This window comes from Salmo trutta, chromosome 36 (assembly GCF_901001165.1).
Source record: "Salmo trutta chromosome 36, fSalTru1.1, whole genome shotgun sequence".
Lineage (NCBI taxonomy): Eukaryota > Metazoa > Chordata > Actinopteri > Salmoniformes > Salmonidae > Salmo > Salmo trutta.
In genome coordinates, this window is record NC_042992.1 from 28,139,728 (window position 1) to 28,155,834 (window position 16,107).

Consider the following 16,107-nt stretch of genomic DNA (forward strand, 5'->3'; position numbering starts at 1 on the left):
TGTAGTTACAACGGAAGTTGTCGTGGCAACTGCTGTTGTCGTACCAGCTGTAGTTGTGGTGGCATTGGCTGTTGTAGTGTATGCTGCAGTTGTGGTGACATTCGAAGTTGTAGTATCAGTTGCAGTTGTACTTGCAGAACCTGTCGTAGATGCGGCTGCAATTGTGGTGGCAGCGGCTGTTGTAGTGTGGGTTGCAGTTGTGGTGACAGGGGACGTGGTGGTGTCGCTTGCTTTTGTAGCAAAAGTTGTAGTTTTTGTGGCTGGGGATGTCGTAGTTGCGGCTACAGTTGTGGTGAGAGGGGCTGTAGTAGTGGTGGTAGCAGTTGTGGTGTAAGTGGCTGTTGTATTGGTGATTGCAGTTGTCGTGGCTGGGACTGTTGTGGTGGCGGCTGCAGTTGTGGTGTCAGCTGCAGTTGTGGTGGCAGTGGCTGACGTAGTTGCGGCTACAGTTGTGGTGAGAGGGATTTTAGTAGTGGTGGGAGCATTTGTGGTGGTGCCAGCGGGAGTTCTCGAAGTAGTAAATGGAGTTGATGTGTTGGCAGATGCTGTTGTGGAAGCGGCTGCAGTTGTGGTGGCTGGGGATGTCGTAGATGCGGCTACAGTTGTGGTGAGAGGGGCTGTAGTAGTGGTGGTAGCAGTTGTGGTGTCAGTTGCTGTTGTATTGGTGATTGCAGTTGGGGTGGCTGGGACTGTTGTTGCAGCGGCTGTTGTGGTGTCAGCTGCAGTTGTGGTGACAGCGACTGTTGTGGTGTGGGCTGCAGTTGTAGTTACAGGGGAAGTTGTAGTAGCAGCTGTAGTTGAAGTGGCAGCCTCTGTCGTAGGAGCGGCTGCAGATGTGGTGACATTGGCTGTTGTAGTGTGGGCTGCAGTTGTGGTTACAAGGGAAGTTGTAGTGGCAACTGCTGTTGTAGCAGCAGCTGCAGTTGTGGTGGCATTGGCTGTTGTAGTGTGGGCTGAAGTTGTAGTTACAACGGAAGTTGTCGTGGCAACTGCTGTTGTCGTACAAGCTGCAGTTGTGGTGTCATTGGCTGTTGTAGTGTGTGCTGCAGTTGTGGTGACATTCGAAGTTGTAGTATCAGTTGCAGTTGTAGTTGCAGAACCTGTCGTAGATGCGGCTGCAATTGTGGTGGCAGCGGCTGTTGTAGTGTGGGTTGCAGTTGTGGTGAGAGGGATTTTAGTAGTGTTGTCAGCATTTGTGGTGGTGGTGGCAGCTTTAGTTGTGGTGTTAGCGGGAGTACTCAAAGTGGTAAATGGAGTTGATGTTTTGGCAGATGCTGTTGTGGTTGCGGCTGCAGTTGTGGTGGCTGGGACTATTGTTGTGGGGGCTGCAGTTGTGGTGTCAGCAGCAGATGTGGTGGCAGGTGAAGTTGTAGTAGCAGCTGCAGTTGTATTTGCTGCCTCTGTCGTAGGAGCGGCTGCAATTGTGGTGGCATTAGCTGTTGTAGTGTGGGCCGAAGTTGTGGTTACAGGGGAAGTTGTAGTGGCAACTGCTGTTGTAGCACCAGCAGCAGTTGTGGTGGCAATGGCTTCTGTAGTGTGGGCTGCAGTTGTGGTGACATTCGAAGTTGTAGTAGCAGCTGCATTTGTAGTGTCAGAACCTGTCATTGATGTGACTGCAATTGTGGTGGCAGTGGCTGCTGTAGTGTGGGTTGCAATTGTGGTGACAGGGGACGTGGTGGTGTCGGCTGCTTTTGTAGTAGTGGCTGCAGTTGTGGTGGCTGGGGATGTCGTAGTTGCTGCTACAGTTGTGGAGAGAGGGGCTGTAGTTGTGGTGGAAGCAGTTGTGGTGGCAGTGTCTGTTGTGGTTATTGCAGTTGTAGAGTCTTGGACTGTTGTGGTGGCGACTGTAGTTGTGCTGTCAGCTGCAGTTGTGGTGGCAGCGGCTGACGTAGTTGCGGCTACAGTTTTGGTGAGAGGGATTTTAGTAGTGGTGGGAGCATTTGTGGTTGTGGTGGCACTTATAGTTGTGGTGCCAGCGGGAGATCTCGAAGTGGTAAATGGAGTTGATGTGTTGGCGAATGCTGTTGTGGTAGCGGCTGCAGTTGTGGTGGCTCGGGATGTCGTAGATGTGGCTACAGTTGTGGTGAGAGGGGCTTTAGTAGTGGTGGTAGCAGTTGTGGTGGCTGTGGCTGTTGTATTGGTGATTGCAGTTGGGGTGACTGGGACTGTTGTTGTGGCGGCTGCAGATGTGGTGTCAGCTGCAGTTGTGGTGGCAGCGGCTGTTGTAGTGTGGGCTGCAGTTGTGGTTACAGGGGAAGTTGTAGTGGCAACTGCTGTTGTAGGACCAGCTACAGTTGTGGTGAGAGGGATTTTAGTAGTGGTGGGAGCATTTGAGATGGTGGTGGTGGCAGCTTTAGTTGTGGTGCCAGCAGGACTTCTCGAACTGGTAAATGGAGTTGATGTGTTGGCAGATGCTATTGTGGTAGCCGCTGCAGTTGTGGTGGCTGGGGATGTCGTAGTTGCGGTTACAGTTGTGGTGAGAGGGGCTGTAGTAGTGGTGGGAGCAGGTGTGGTGGCAGCGGCTGTTGTGGTGTGGGCTGCAGTTGTAGTTACAGGGGAAGTTGTAGTAGCAGCTGTAGTTGAAGTGACAGCCTCTGTCGTAGGAGCGGCTGCAGATGTGGTGACATTGGCTGTTGTAGTGTGGGCTGCAGTTGTGGTTACAGGGGAAGTTGTAGTGGCAACTGCTGTTGTAGTAGCAGCTGCAGTTGTGGTGGCATTGGCTGTTGTAGTGTGGGCTGCAGTTGTGGTTACAAGGGAAGTTGTAGTGACAACTGCTGTTGTCGTACCAGCTGCAGGTGTGGTGGCATTGGCTGTTGTAGTGTATGCTGCAGTTGTGGTGACATTCGAAGTTGTAGTATCAGTTGCAGTTGTAGTTGCAGAACCTGTCGTAGATGTGGCTGCAATTGTGGTGGCAGCGGCTGTTGAAGTGTGGGTTGCAGTTGTGGTGACAGGGGGCGTGGTGGTGTCGGCTGCTTTTGTAGCAACAGTTGCAGTTTTGGTGGCTGGGGATGTCGTAGTTGCGGCTACAGTTGTGGTGAGAGGGGCTGTAGTAGTGGTGGTAGCAGTTGTGGTGTAAGTGGCTGTTGTATTGGGTATTGCAGTTGTCGTGGCTGGGACTGTTGTGGTGGCGGCTGCAGTTGTGGTGTCAGCTGCAGTTGTGGTGGCAGTGGCTGACGTAGTAGCGGCTACAGTTGTGGTGAGAGGGATTTTAGTACTGGTGGGAGCATTTGTGGTGGTGGTGGCGGCTGCAGTTGTGGTGCCAGCGGGAGTTCTCGAAGTGGTAAATGGAGTTGATGTGTTGGCAGATGCTGTTGTGGAAGCGGCTGCAGTTGTGGTGGCTGGGGATGTCGTAGTTGCGGCTACAGTTGTGGTGAGAGGGACTGTTGTATTGGTGATTGCAGTTGGGGTGGCTGGGACTGTTGTGGCAGCGGCTGTTGTGGTGTCAGCTGCAGTTGTGGTGGCAGCGGCTGTTGTGGTGTGGGCTGCAGTTGTGGTTGCAGGGGAAGTTGTAGTGGCAACTGCTGTTGTAGTAGCAGCTGCAGTTGTGGTGGCATTGGCTGTTGTAGTGTGGGCTGCAGTTGTGGTTACAAGGGAAGTTATAGTGGCAACTGCTGTTGTCGTACCAGCTGCAGTTGTGGTGGCATTAGCTGTTGTAGGGAGTGCTGCAGTTGTGGTGACATTCGAAGTTGTAGTATCAGTTGCAGTTGTAGTTACAGAACCTGTCGTAGATGTGGCTGCAATTGTGGTGGCAGCGGCTGTTGTAGTGTGGGTTGCAGTTGTGGTGACAGGGGACGTGGTGGTGTCGGCTGCTTTTGTAGCAACAGTTGCAGTTTTGGTGGCTGGGGATGTCGTAGCTGCGGCAACAGTTGTGGTGAGAGGGGCTGTAGTTGTGATGGAAGCAGTTGTGGTGTAAGTGTCTGTTGTGGTTATTGCAGTTGTAGAGTCTGGGACTGTTGTGGTGGCGGCTGCAGATGTGGTGTCAGCTGCAGTTGTGGTGGCAGCGGCTGTTGTAGTGTGGGCTGGAGTTGTGGTTACAGGGGAAGTTGTAGTTGCAACTGCTGTTGTAGGACCAGCTACAGTTGTGGTGAGAGGGATTTTAGTAGTGGTGGGAGCATTTGAGATGGTGGTGGTGGCAGCTTTAGTTGTGGTGCCAGCAGGACTTCTCGAACTGGTAAATGGAGTTGATGTGTTGGCAGATGCTATTGTGGTAGCGGCTGCAGTTGTGGTGGCATTGGCTGTTTTGGTGTGGGCTGCAGTTGTGGTTACAGGGGAAGATGTAGTGGCAACTGCTGTTGTAGTACCAGCTGCAGTTGTTGTGGCATTGGCTGTTGTAGTGTGGGCTGCGGTTGTGGTTACAGGGGAAGTTGTAGTGGCAACTGCTGTTGTAGAACCAGCTGCAGTTGTGGTGGCATTGGCTGTAGTAGTGTGGGCTGCAGTTGTGGTGACATTTGAAGTTGTAGTAGCAGTTGCCGTTGTAGTTGCAGAACCTGTCGTAGATGCGGCTGAAGTCGTGGTGGCAGTGGCTGTTGTAGTTTGGGTTGCAGTTGTGGTGACAGGGGTCGTGGTGGTGTCGAATGCTTTTGTAGTAGCAGTTTCAGTTGTGGTGGCTAGCGATGTCATAGTTGCTGCTACAGTTGTGGTGAGAGGGGCTGTAGTTGTGGTGGGAACATTTGTGGTGGCAGTGGTTGTCGTAATGGTTATTGCAGTTGTGGTGACTGGGACTGTTGTGGTGGAGGCTGTAGTTGTGCTGTCAGCTGCAGTTGTGGTGGCAGTGGCTGACGTAGTTGCGGCTACAGTTGTGGTGAGAGGGATTTTAGTAGTGGTGGGAGCATTTGTGGTGATGGTGGAGGCTGCAGTTGTGGTGCCAGCTGGAGTTCTCGAAGTGGTAAATGGAGTTGATGTGTTGGCAGATGCTGTTGTGGTTGCGGCTGCAGTTGTGGTGGCTGGGGATGTCGTAGTTGCGGTTACAGTTGTGGTGAGAGGGGCTGTAGTAGTGGTGGGAGCAGTTGTGGTGTCAGTGGCTGTTGTATTGGTGATTGCAGTTGGGGTGGCTGGGACTGTTGTGACAGCGGCTGTTGTGGTGTCAGCTGCAGTTGTGGTGGCAGCGGCTGTTGTGGTGGCAGTGGCTGACGTAGTTGCGGCTACAGTTGTGGTGAGAGGGATTTTAGTAGTGGTGGGAGCATTTGTGGTGGTGCCAGCGGGAGTTCTCGAAGTAGTAAATGGAGTTGATGTGTTGGCAGATGCTGTTGTGGAAGCGGCTGCAGTTGTGGTGGCTGGGGATGTCGTAGTTGCGGCTACAGTTGTGGTGAGAGGGGCTGTAGTAGTGGTGGTAGCAGTTGTGGTGTAAGTGGCTGTTGTATTGGTGATTGCAGTTGTCGTGGCTGGGACTGTTGTGGTGGCGGCTGCAGTTGTGGTGTCAGCTGCAGTTGTGGTGGCAGTGGCTGACGTAGTTGCGGCTACAGTTGTGGTGAGAGGGATTTTAGTAGTGGTGGGAGCATTTGTGGTGGTGGTGGCGGCTGCAGTTGTGATGCCAGCGGGAGTTCTCGAAGTTGTGGTGGCTGGGGATGTCGTAGTTGCGGCTACAGTTGTGGTGAGAGGGGCTGTAGTAGTGGTGGTAGCAGTTGTGGTGTCAGTGGCTGTTGTATTGGTGATTGCAGTTGGGGTGGCTGGGACTGTTGTGGCAGCGGCTGTTGTGGTGTCAGCTGCAGTTGTGGTGGCAGCGGCTGTTGTGGTGTGGGCTGCAGTTGTAGTTACAGGGGAAGTTGTAGTAGCAGCTGTAGTTGAAGTGGCACCCTCTGTTGTAGTAGCAGCTGCAGATGTGGTGACATTGGCTGTTGTAGTGTGGGCTGCAGTTGTGGTTACAAGGGAAGTTGTAGTGGCAACTGCTGTTGTAGCAGCAGCTGCAGTTGTGGTGGCATTGGCTGTTGTGGTGTGGGCTGAAGTTGTAGTTACAACGGAAGTTGTCGTGGCAACTGCTGTTGTCGTACCAGCTGTAGTTGTGGTGGCATTGGCTGTTGTAGTGTATGCTGCAGTTGTGGTGACATTCGAAGTTGTAGTATCAGTTGCAGTTGTACTTGCAGAACCTGTCGTAGATGCGGCTGCAATTGTGGTGGCAGCGGCTGTTGTAGTGTGGGTTGCAGTTGTGGTGACAGGGGACGTGGTGGTGTCGCTTGCTTTTGTAGCAAAAGTTGTAGTTTTTGTGGCTGGGGATGTCGTAGTTGCGGCTACAGTTGTGGTGAGAGGGGCTGTAGTAGTGGTGGTAGCAGTTGTGGTGTAAGTGGCTGTTGTATTGGTGATTGCAGTTGTCGTGGCTGGGACTGTTGTGGTGGCGGCTGCAGTTGTGGTGTCAGCTGCAGTTGTGGTGGCAGTGGCTGACGTAGTTGCGGCTACAGTTGTGGTGAGAGGGATTTTAGTAGTGGTGGGAGCATTTGTGGTGGTGCCAGCGGGAGTTCTCGAAGTAGTAAATGGAGTTGATGTGTTGGCAGATGCTGTTGTGGAAGCGGCTGCAGTTGTGGTGGCTGGGGATGTCGTAGATGCGGCTACAGTTGTGGTGAGAGGGGCTGTAGTAGTGGTGGTAGCAGTTGTGGTGTCAGTTGCTGTTGTATTGGTGATTGCAGTTGGGGTGGCTGGGACTGTTGTTGCAGCGGCTGTTGTGGTGTCAGCTGCAGTTGTGGTGACAGCGACTGTTGTGGTGTGGGCTGCAGTTGTAGTTACAGGGGAAGTTGTAGTAGCAGCTGTAGTTGAAGTGGCAGCCTCTGTCGTAGGAGCGGCTGCAGATGTGGTGACATTGGCTGTTGTAGTGTGGGCTGCAGTTGTGGTTACAAGGGAAGTTGTAGTGGCAACTGCTGTTGTAGCAGCAGCTGCAGTTGTGGTGGCATTGGCTGTTGTAGTGTGGGCTGAAGTTGTAGTTACAACGGAAGTTGTCGTGGCAACTGCTGTTGTCGTACAAGCTGCAGTTGTGGTGTCATTGGCTGTTGTAGTGTGTGCTGCAGTTGTGGTGACATTCGAAGTTGTAGTATCAGTTGCAGTTGTAGTTGCAGAACCTGTCGTAGATGCGGCTGCAATTGTGGTGGCAGCGGCTGTTGTAGTGTGGGTTGCAGTTGTGGTGAGAGGGATTTTAGTAGTGTTGTCAGCATTTGTGGTGGTGGTGGCAGCTTTAGTTGTGGTGTTAGCGGGAGTACTCAAAGTGGTAAATGGAGTTGATGTTTTGGCAGATGCTGTTGTGGTTGCGGCTGCAGTTGTGGTGGCTGGGACTATTGTTGTGGGGGCTGCAGTTGTGGTGTCAGCAGCAGATGTGGTGGCAGGTGAAGTTGTAGTAGCAGCTGCAGTTGTATTTGCTGCCTCTGTCGTAGGAGCGGCTGCAATTGTGGTGGCATTAGCTGTTGTAGTGTGGGCCGAAGTTGTGGTTACAGGGGAAGTTGTAGTGGCAACTGCTGTTGTAGCACCAGCAGCAGTTGTGGTGGCAATGGCTTCTGTAGTGTGGGCTGCAGTTGTGGTGACATTCGAAGTTGTAGTAGCAGCTGCATTTGTAGTGTCAGAACCTGTCATTGATGTGACTGCAATTGTGGTGGCAGTGGCTGCTGTAGTGTGGGTTGCAATTGTGGTGACAGGGGACGTGGTGGTGTCGGCTGCTTTTGTAGTAGTGGCTGCAGTTGTGGTGGCTGGGGATGTCGTAGTTGCTGCTACAGTTGTGGAGAGAGGGGCTGTAGTTGTGGTGGAAGCAGTTGTGGTGGCAGTGTCTGTTGTGGTTATTGCAGTTGTAGAGTCTTGGACTGTTGTGGTGGCGACTGTAGTTGTGCTGTCAGCTGCAGTTGTGGTGGCAGCGGCTGACGTAGTTGCGGCTACAGTTTTGGTGAGAGGGATTTTAGTAGTGGTGGGAGCATTTGTGGTTGTGGTGGCACTTATAGTTGTGGTGCCAGCGGGAGATCTCGAAGTGGTAAATGGAGTTGATGTGTTGGCGAATGCTGTTGTGGTAGCGGCTGCAGTTGTGGTGGCTCGGGATGTCGTAGATGTGGCTACAGTTGTGGTGAGAGGGGCTTTAGTAGTGGTGGTAGCAGTTGTGGTGGCTGTGGCTGTTGTATTGGTGATTGCAGTTGGGGTGACTGGGACTGTTGTTGTGGCGGCTGCAGATGTGGTGTCAGCTGCAGTTGTGGTGGCAGCGGCTGTTGTAGTGTGGGCTGCAGTTGTGGTTACAGGGGAAGTTGTAGTGGCAACTGCTGTTGTAGGACCAGCTACAGTTGTGGTGAGAGGGATTTTAGTAGTGGTGGGAGCATTTGAGATGGTGGTGGTGGCAGCTTTAGTTGTGGTGCCAGCAGGACTTCTCGAACTGGTAAATGGAGTTGATGTGTTGGCAGATGCTATTGTGGTAGCCGCTGCAGTTGTGGTGGCTGGGGATGTCGTAGTTGCGGTTACAGTTGTGGTGAGAGGGGCTGTAGTAGTGGTGGGAGCAGGTGTGGTGGCAGCGGCTGTTGTGGTGTGGGCTGCAGTTGTAGTTACAGGGGAAGTTGTAGTAGCAGCTGTAGTTGAAGTGACAGCCTCTGTCGTAGGAGCGGCTGCAGATGTGGTGACATTGGCTGTTGTAGTGTGGGCTGCAGTTGTGGTTACAGGGGAAGTTGTAGTGGCAACTGCTGTTGTAGTAGCAGCTGCAGTTGTGGTGGCATTGGCTGTTGTAGTGTGGGCTGCAGTTGTGGTTACAAGGGAAGTTGTAGTGACAACTGCTGTTGTCGTACCAGCTGCAGGTGTGGTGGCATTGGCTGTTGTAGTGTATGCTGCAGTTGTGGTGACATTCGAAGTTGTAGTATCAGTTGCAGTTGTAGTTGCAGAACCTGTCGTAGATGTGGCTGCAATTGTGGTGGCAGCGGCTGTTGAAGTGTGGGTTGCAGTTGTGGTGACAGGGGGCGTGGTGGTGTCGGCTGCTTTTGTAGCAACAGTTGCAGTTTTGGTGGCTGGGGATGTCGTAGTTGCGGCTACAGTTGTGGTGAGAGGGGCTGTAGTAGTGGTGGTAGCAGTTGTGGTGTAAGTGGCTGTTGTATTGGGTATTGCAGTTGTCGTGGCTGGGACTGTTGTGGTGGCGGCTGCAGTTGTGGTGTCAGCTGCAGTTGTGGTGGCAGTGGCTGACGTAGTAGCGGCTACAGTTGTGGTGAGAGGGATTTTAGTACTGGTGGGAGCATTTGTGGTGGTGGTGGCGGCTGCAGTTGTGGTGCCAGCGGGAGTTCTCGAAGTGGTAAATGGAGTTGATGTGTTGGCAGATGCTGTTGTGGAAGCGGCTGCAGTTGTGGTGGCTGGGGATGTCGTAGTTGCGGCTACAGTTGTGGTGAGAGGGACTGTTGTATTGGTGATTGCAGTTGGGGTGGCTGGGACTGTTGTGGCAGCGGCTGTTGTGGTGTCAGCTGCAGTTGTGGTGGCAGCGGCTGTTGTGGTGTGGGCTGCAGTTGTGGTTGCAGGGGAAGTTGTAGTGGCAACTGCTGTTGTAGTAGCAGCTGCAGTTGTGGTGGCATTGGCTGTTGTAGTGTGGGCTGCAGTTGTGGTTACAAGGGAAGTTATAGTGGCAACTGCTGTTGTCGTACCAGCTGCAGTTGTGGTGGCATTAGCTGTTGTAGGGAGTGCTGCAGTTGTGGTGACATTCGAAGTTGTAGTATCAGTTGCAGTTGTAGTTACAGAACCTGTCGTAGATGTGGCTGCAATTGTGGTGGCAGCGGCTGTTGTAGTGTGGGTTGCAGTTGTGGTGACAGGGGACGTGGTGGTGTCGGCTGCTTTTGTAGCAACAGTTGCAGTTTTGGTGGCTGGGGATGTCGTAGCTGCGGCAACAGTTGTGGTGAGAGGGGCTGTAGTTGTGATGGAAGCAGTTGTGGTGTAAGTGTCTGTTGTGGTTATTGCAGTTGTAGAGTCTGGGACTGTTGTGGTGGCGGCTGCAGATGTGGTGTCAGCTGCAGTTGTGGTGGCAGCGGCTGTTGTAGTGTGGGCTGGAGTTGTGGTTACAGGGGAAGTTGTAGTTGCAACTGCTGTTGTAGGACCAGCTACAGTTGTGGTGAGAGGGATTTTAGTAGTGGTGGGAGCATTTGAGATGGTGGTGGTGGCAGCTTTAGTTGTGGTGCCAGCAGGACTTCTCGAACTGGTAAATGGAGTTGATGTGTTGGCAGATGCTATTGTGGTAGCGGCTGCAGTTGTGGTGGCATTGGCTGTTTTGGTGTGGGCTGCAGTTGTGGTTACAGGGGAAGATGTAGTGGCAACTGCTGTTGTAGTACCAGCTGCAGTTGTTGTGGCATTGGCTGTTGTAGTGTGGGCTGCGGTTGTGGTTACAGGGGAAGTTGTAGTGGCAACTGCTGTTGTAGAACCAGCTGCAGTTGTGGTGGCATTGGCTGTAGTAGTGTGGGCTGCAGTTGTGGTGACATTTGAAGTTGTAGTAGCAGTTGCCGTTGTAGTTGCAGAACCTGTCGTAGATGCGGCTGAAGTCGTGGTGGCAGTGGCTGTTGTAGTTTGGGTTGCAGTTGTGGTGACAGGGGTCGTGGTGGTGTCGAATGCTTTTGTAGTAGCAGTTTCAGTTGTGGTGGCTAGCGATGTCATAGTTGCTGCTACAGTTGTGGTGAGAGGGGCTGTAGTTGTGGTGGGAACATTTGTGGTGGCAGTGGTTGTCGTAATGGTTATTGCAGTTGTGGTGACTGGGACTGTTGTGGTGGAGGCTGTAGTTGTGCTGTCAGCTGCAGTTGTGGTGGCAGTGGCTGACGTAGTTGCGGCTACAGTTGTGGTGAGAGGGATTTTAGTAGTGGTGGGAGCATTTGTGGTGATGGTGGAGGCTGCAGTTGTGGTGCCAGCTGGAGTTCTCGAAGTGGTAAATGGAGTTGATGTGTTGGCAGATGCTGTTGTGGTTGCGGCTGCAGTTGTGGTGGCTGGGGATGTCGTAGTTGCGGTTACAGTTGTGGTGAGAGGGGCTGTAGTAGTGGTGGGAGCAGTTGTGGTGTCAGTGGCTGTTGTATTGGTGATTGCAGTTGTGGTGGCTGGGACTGTTGTTGTGGCGGCTGCAGTTGTGGTGTCAGCTGCAGTTGTGGTGGCAGCGGCTGTTGTAGTGTGGGATGCAGTTGTGGTGACAGGGGAAGTTGTAGTAGCATCAGCAGTTGTAGTTGCAGCCTCTGTCGTAGGAGCGGCTGCAGTTGTGGTGGCATTAGCTGTTGTAGTGTGGGCTGCAGTTGTGGTTACAGGGTAAGTTGTAGTGCCAACTGCTGTTGTAGTACCAGCTGCAGTTGTGGTGGCAGTGGCTGACGTAGTTGCGGCTACAGTTGTGGTGAGAGGGGTTTTAGTAGTGGTGGGAGCTTTAGATGTGGTATTAGCGGTAGTTCTCGAAGTGGTAAATGGAGTTGATGTGTTTGCAGATGCTGTTGTGGTTGCGGCTGCAGTTGGGGTGGCTGGGGATGTCGTAGTTGCGGCTACAGTTGTGGTGAGAGGGGCTGTTGTAGTGTGGGCTGCAGTTGTGGTGACATTTGAAGTTGTTGAAGCAGTTGCAGTTGTAGTTGCAGAACCTGTCGTAGATGCGGCTGCAATTGTGGTGGCAGCGGATGTTGTAGTGTGGGTTGCAGTTGTGGTTGCAGGGGACGTGGTGGTGTCGGCTGCTTTTGTAGTAGCAGTTGCAGTTTTGTTGGCTTGGGATGTCATAGTTGCTGCTACATTTGTGATGAGAGAGGCTGTAGTTGTGGTGGGGGCCTTTGTGGTGGTAGTGGTTGTCGTAGTGGTTATTGCAGTTGTGGTGACTGGGACTGTTGTGGTGGGGGCTGTAGTTGTGCTGTCAGCTGCAGTTGTGGTGGCAGTGGCTGACGAAGTTGCGGCTACAGTTGTGATGAGAGGGATTTTAGTAGTGTTGTCAGCATTTGTGGTGGTAGTGGCAGCTTTAGTTGTGGTGTTAGCGGGAGTACTCAAAGTGGTAAATGGAGTTGATGTTTTGGCAGATGCTGTTTTGGTTGCGGCTGCAGTTGTGGTGGCTGGGACTATTGTTGTGGCGGCTGCAGTTGTGGTGTCAGCAGCAGTTGTGGTGGCAGGTGAAGTTGTAGTAGCAGCTGCAGTTGTAGTTGCAGCCTCTGTCGTAGGAGCGGCTGCAGTTGTGGTGGCATTAGCTGTTGTAGTGTGGGCCGAAGTTGTGGTTACAGGGGAAGTTGTAATGGCAACTGCTGTTGTAGCACCAGCAGCAGTTGTGGTGGCAATGGCTTCTGTAGTGTGGGCTGCAGTTGTGGTGACATTCGAAGTTGTAGTAGCAGCTGCAGTTGTAGTGTCAGAACCTGTCATTGATGCGACTGCAATTGTGGTGGCAGTGGCTGCTGTAGTGTGGGTTGCAATTGTGGTGACAGGGGACGTGGTGGTGTCGGCTGCTTTTGTAGTAGTGGCTGCAGTTGTGGTGGCTGGGGATGTCGTAGTTGCTGCTACAGTTGTGGTGAGAGGGGCTGTAGTTGTGGTGGAAGCAGTTGTGGTGGCAGTGTCTGTTGTGGTTATTGCAGTTGTAGAGTCTGGGACTGTTGTGGTGGCGAATGTAGTTGTGCTGTCAGCTGCAGTTGTGGTGGCAGCGGCTGACGTAGTTGCGGCTACAGTTGTGGTGAGAGGGGCTGTAGTAGTGGTGGGAGCAGTTGTGGTGTCAGTGGCTGTTGTATTGGTGATTGCAGTTGTGGTGGCTGGGACTGTTGTGGTGGAGGCTGCAGTTGTGGTGTCAGCTGCAGTTGTGGTGGCAGTGGCTGACGTAATTGAGGCTACAGTTGTGGTGAGAGGGATTTTAGTAGTGATGGGAGCATTTGTGGTGGTGGTGGTGGCAGCTTTAGTTGTGGTGCCAGCGGGACTTCTCGAAGTGGTAAATGGAGTTGATGTCTTGGCAGATGCTATTGTGGTAGCGGCTGCAGTTGTGGTGTCAGTGGCTGTTGTATTGGTGATTGCAGTTGTGGTGGCTGGGACTGTTGTTGTGGCGGCTGCAGTTGTGGTGTCAGCTGCAGTTGTGGTGGCAGCGGCTGTTGTAGTGTGGGATGCAGTTGTGGTGAGAGGGATTTTAGTAGTGTTGTCAGCATTTGTGGTGGTGTTGGCAGCTTTAGTTGTGGTGTTAGCGGGAGTACTCAAAGTGGTAAATGGAGTTGATGTTTTGGCAGATGCTGTTGTGGTTGCGGCTGCAGTTGTGGTGGCTGGGACTATTGTTGTGGGGGCTGCAGTTGTGGTGTCAGCAGCAGATGTGGTGGCAGGTGAATTTGTAGTAGCAGCTGCAGTTGTATTTGCTGCCTCTGTCGTAGGAGCGGCTGCAGTTGTGGTGGCATTAGCTGTTGTAGTGTGGGCCGAAGTTGTGGTTACAGGGGAAGTTGTAGTGGCAACTGCTGTTGTAGCACCAGCAGCAGTTGTGGTGGCAATGGCTTCTGTAGTGTGGGCTGCAGTTGTGGTGACATTCGAAGTTGTAGTAGCAGCTGCAGTTGTAGTGTCAGAACCTGTCATTGATGCGACTGCAATTGTGGTGGCAGTGGCTGCTGTAGTGTGGGTTGCAATTGTGGTGACAGGGGACGTGGTGGTGTCGGCTGCTTTTGTGGTAGTGGCTGCAGTTGTGGTGGCTGGGGATGTCGTAGTTGCTGCTACAGTTGTGGTGAGAGGGGCTGTAGTTGTGGTGGAAGCAGTTGTGGTGGCAGTGTCTGTTGTGGTTATTGCAGTTGTAGAGTCTGGGACTGTTGTGGTGGCGACTGTAGTTGTGCTGTCAGCTGCAGTTGTGGTGGCAGCGGCTGACGTAGTTGCGGCTACAGTTTTGGTGAGAGGGATTTTAGTAGTGGTGGGAGCATTTGTGGTTGTGGTGGCACTTATAGTTGTGGTGCCAGCGGGAGATCTCGAAGTGGTAAATGGAGTTGATGTGTTGGCGAATGCTGTTGTGGTAGCGGCTGCAGTTGTGGTGGCTCGGGATGTCGTAGATGTGGCTACAGTTGTGGTGAGAGGGGCTTTAGTAGTGGTGGTAGCAGTTGTGGTGGCTGTGGCTGTTGTATTGGTGATTGCAGTTGTGGTGACTGGGACTGTTGTTGTGGCGGCTGCAGATGTGGTGTCAGCTGCAGTTGTGGTGGCAGCGGCTGTTGTAGTGTGGGCTGCAGTTGTGGTTACAGGGGAAGTTGTAGTGGCAACTGCTGTTGTAGGACCAGCTACAGTTGTGGTGAGAGGGATTTTAGTAGTGGTGGGAGCATTTGAGATGGTGGTGGTGGCAGCTTTAGTTGTGGTGCCAGCAGGACTTCTCGAACTGGTAAATGGAGTTGATGTGTTGGCAGATGCTATTGTGGTAGCCGCTGCAGTTGTGGTGGCTGGGGATGTCGTAGTTGCGGTTACAGTTGTGGTGAGAGGGGCTGTAGTAGTGGTGGGAGCAGGTGTGGTGGCAGCGGCTGTTGTGGTGTGGGCTGCAGTTGTAGTTACAGGGGAAGTTGTAGTAGCAGCTGTAGTTGAAGTGACAGCCTCTGTCGTAGGAGCGGCTGCAGATGTGGTGACATTGGCTGTTGTAGTGTGGGCTGCAGTTGTGGTTACAGGGGAAGTTGTAGTGGCAACTGCTGTTGTCGTAGCAGCTGCAGTTGTGGTGGCATTGGCTGTTGTAGTGTGGGCTGCAGTTGTGGTTACAAGGGAAGTTGTAGTGACAACTGCTGTTGTCGTACCAGCTGCAGTTCTGGTGGCATTGGCTGTTGTAGTGTGTGCTGCAGTTGTGGTGACATTCGAAGTTGTAGTATCAGTTGCAGTTGTAGTTGCAGAACCTGTCGTAGATGTGGCTGCAATTGTGGTGGCAGCGGCTGTTGAAGTGTGGGTTGCAGTTGTGGTGACAGGGGGCGTGGTGGTGTCGGCTGCTTTTGTAGCAACAGTTGCAGTTTTGGTGGCTGGGGATGTCATAGTTGCGGCTACAGTTGTGGTGAGAGGGGCTGTAGTAGTGGTGGTAGCAGTTGTGGTGTAAGTGGCTGTTGTATTGGGTATTGCAGTTGTCGTGGCTGGGACTGTTGTGGTGGCGGCTGCAGTTGTGGTGTCAGCTGCAGTTGTGGTGGCAGTGGCTGACGTAGTAGCGGCTACAGTTGTGGTGAGAGGGATTTTAGTAGTGGTGGGAGCATTTGTGGTGGTGGTGGCGGCTGCAGTTGTGGTGCCAGCGGGAGTTCTCGAAGTGGTAAATGGAGTTGATGTGTTGGCAGATGCTGTTGTGGAAGCGGCTGCAGTTGTGGTGGCTGGGGATGTCGTAGTTGCGGCTACAGTTGTGGTGAGAGGGACTGTAGTAGTGGTGGTAGCAGTTGTGGTGTCAGTGGCTGTTGTATTGGTGATTGCAGTTGGGGTGGCTGGGACTGTTGTGGCAGCGGCTGTTGTGGTGTCAGCTGCAGTTGTGGTGGCAGCGGCTGTTGTGGTGTGGGCTGCAGTTGTGGTTACAGGGGAAGTTGTAGTGGCAACTGCTGTTGTAGTAGCAGCTGCAGTTGTGGTGGCATTGGCTGTTGTAGTGTGGGCTGCAGTTGTGGTTACAAGGGAAGTTGTAGTGGCAACTGCTGTTGTCGTACCAGCTGCAGTTGTGGTGGCATTAGCTGTTGTAGGGAGTGCTGCAGGGTTGGTGACATTCGAAGTTGTAGTATCAGTTGCAGTTGTAGTTACAGAACCTGTCGTAGATGTGGCTGCAATTGTGGTGGCAGCGGCTGTTGTAGTGTGGGTTGCAGTTGTGGTGACAGGGGACGTGGTGGTGTCGGCTGCTTTTGTAGCAACAGTTGCAGTTTTGGTGGCTGGGGATGTCGTAGTTGCGGCAACAGTTGTGGTGAGAGGGGCTGTAGTAGTGGTGGTAGCAGTTGTGGTGTAAGTGGCTGTTGTATTGGTGATTGCAGTTGTCGTGGCTGGGACTGTTGTGGTGGCGGCTGCAGATGTGGTGTCAGCTGCAGTTGTGGTGGCAGCGGCTGTTGTAGTGTGGGCTGCAGTTGTGGTTACAGGGGAAGTTGTAGTGGCAACTGCTGTTGTAGGACCAGCTACAGTTGTGGTGAGAGGGATTTTAGTAGTGGTGGGAGCATTTGAGATGGTGGTGGTGGCAGCTTTAGTTGTGGTGCCAGCAGGACTTCTCGAACTGGTAAATGGAGTTGATGTGTTGGCAGATGCTATTGTGGTAGCGGCTGCAGTTGTGGT

General features: G+C 52.9%; 1 protein-coding gene across 1 annotated transcript in view; it reads right to left on the minus strand.

The window, feature by feature from the left end:
- Positions 1-715: 715 nt before the first annotated feature.
- The window catches only part of LOC115176122 (mucin-5AC-like), a 32,416-nt gene continuing 17,024 nt past the window's right edge, over positions 716-16,107 (minus strand). The window contains exons 10-14 of the mRNA XM_029735955.1: positions 14,395-14,486; positions 13,291-13,913; positions 2,533-2,670; positions 1,889-2,232; positions 716-863 (exon numbers count right to left, since the gene is read on the minus strand). Coding sequence (XP_029591815.1) covers positions 716-863; positions 1,889-2,232; positions 2,533-2,670; positions 13,291-13,913; positions 14,395-14,486 — 1,345 coding nt within the window. The remainder of the gene's footprint in view (positions 864-1,888; positions 2,233-2,532; positions 2,671-13,290; positions 13,914-14,394; positions 14,487-16,107) is intronic.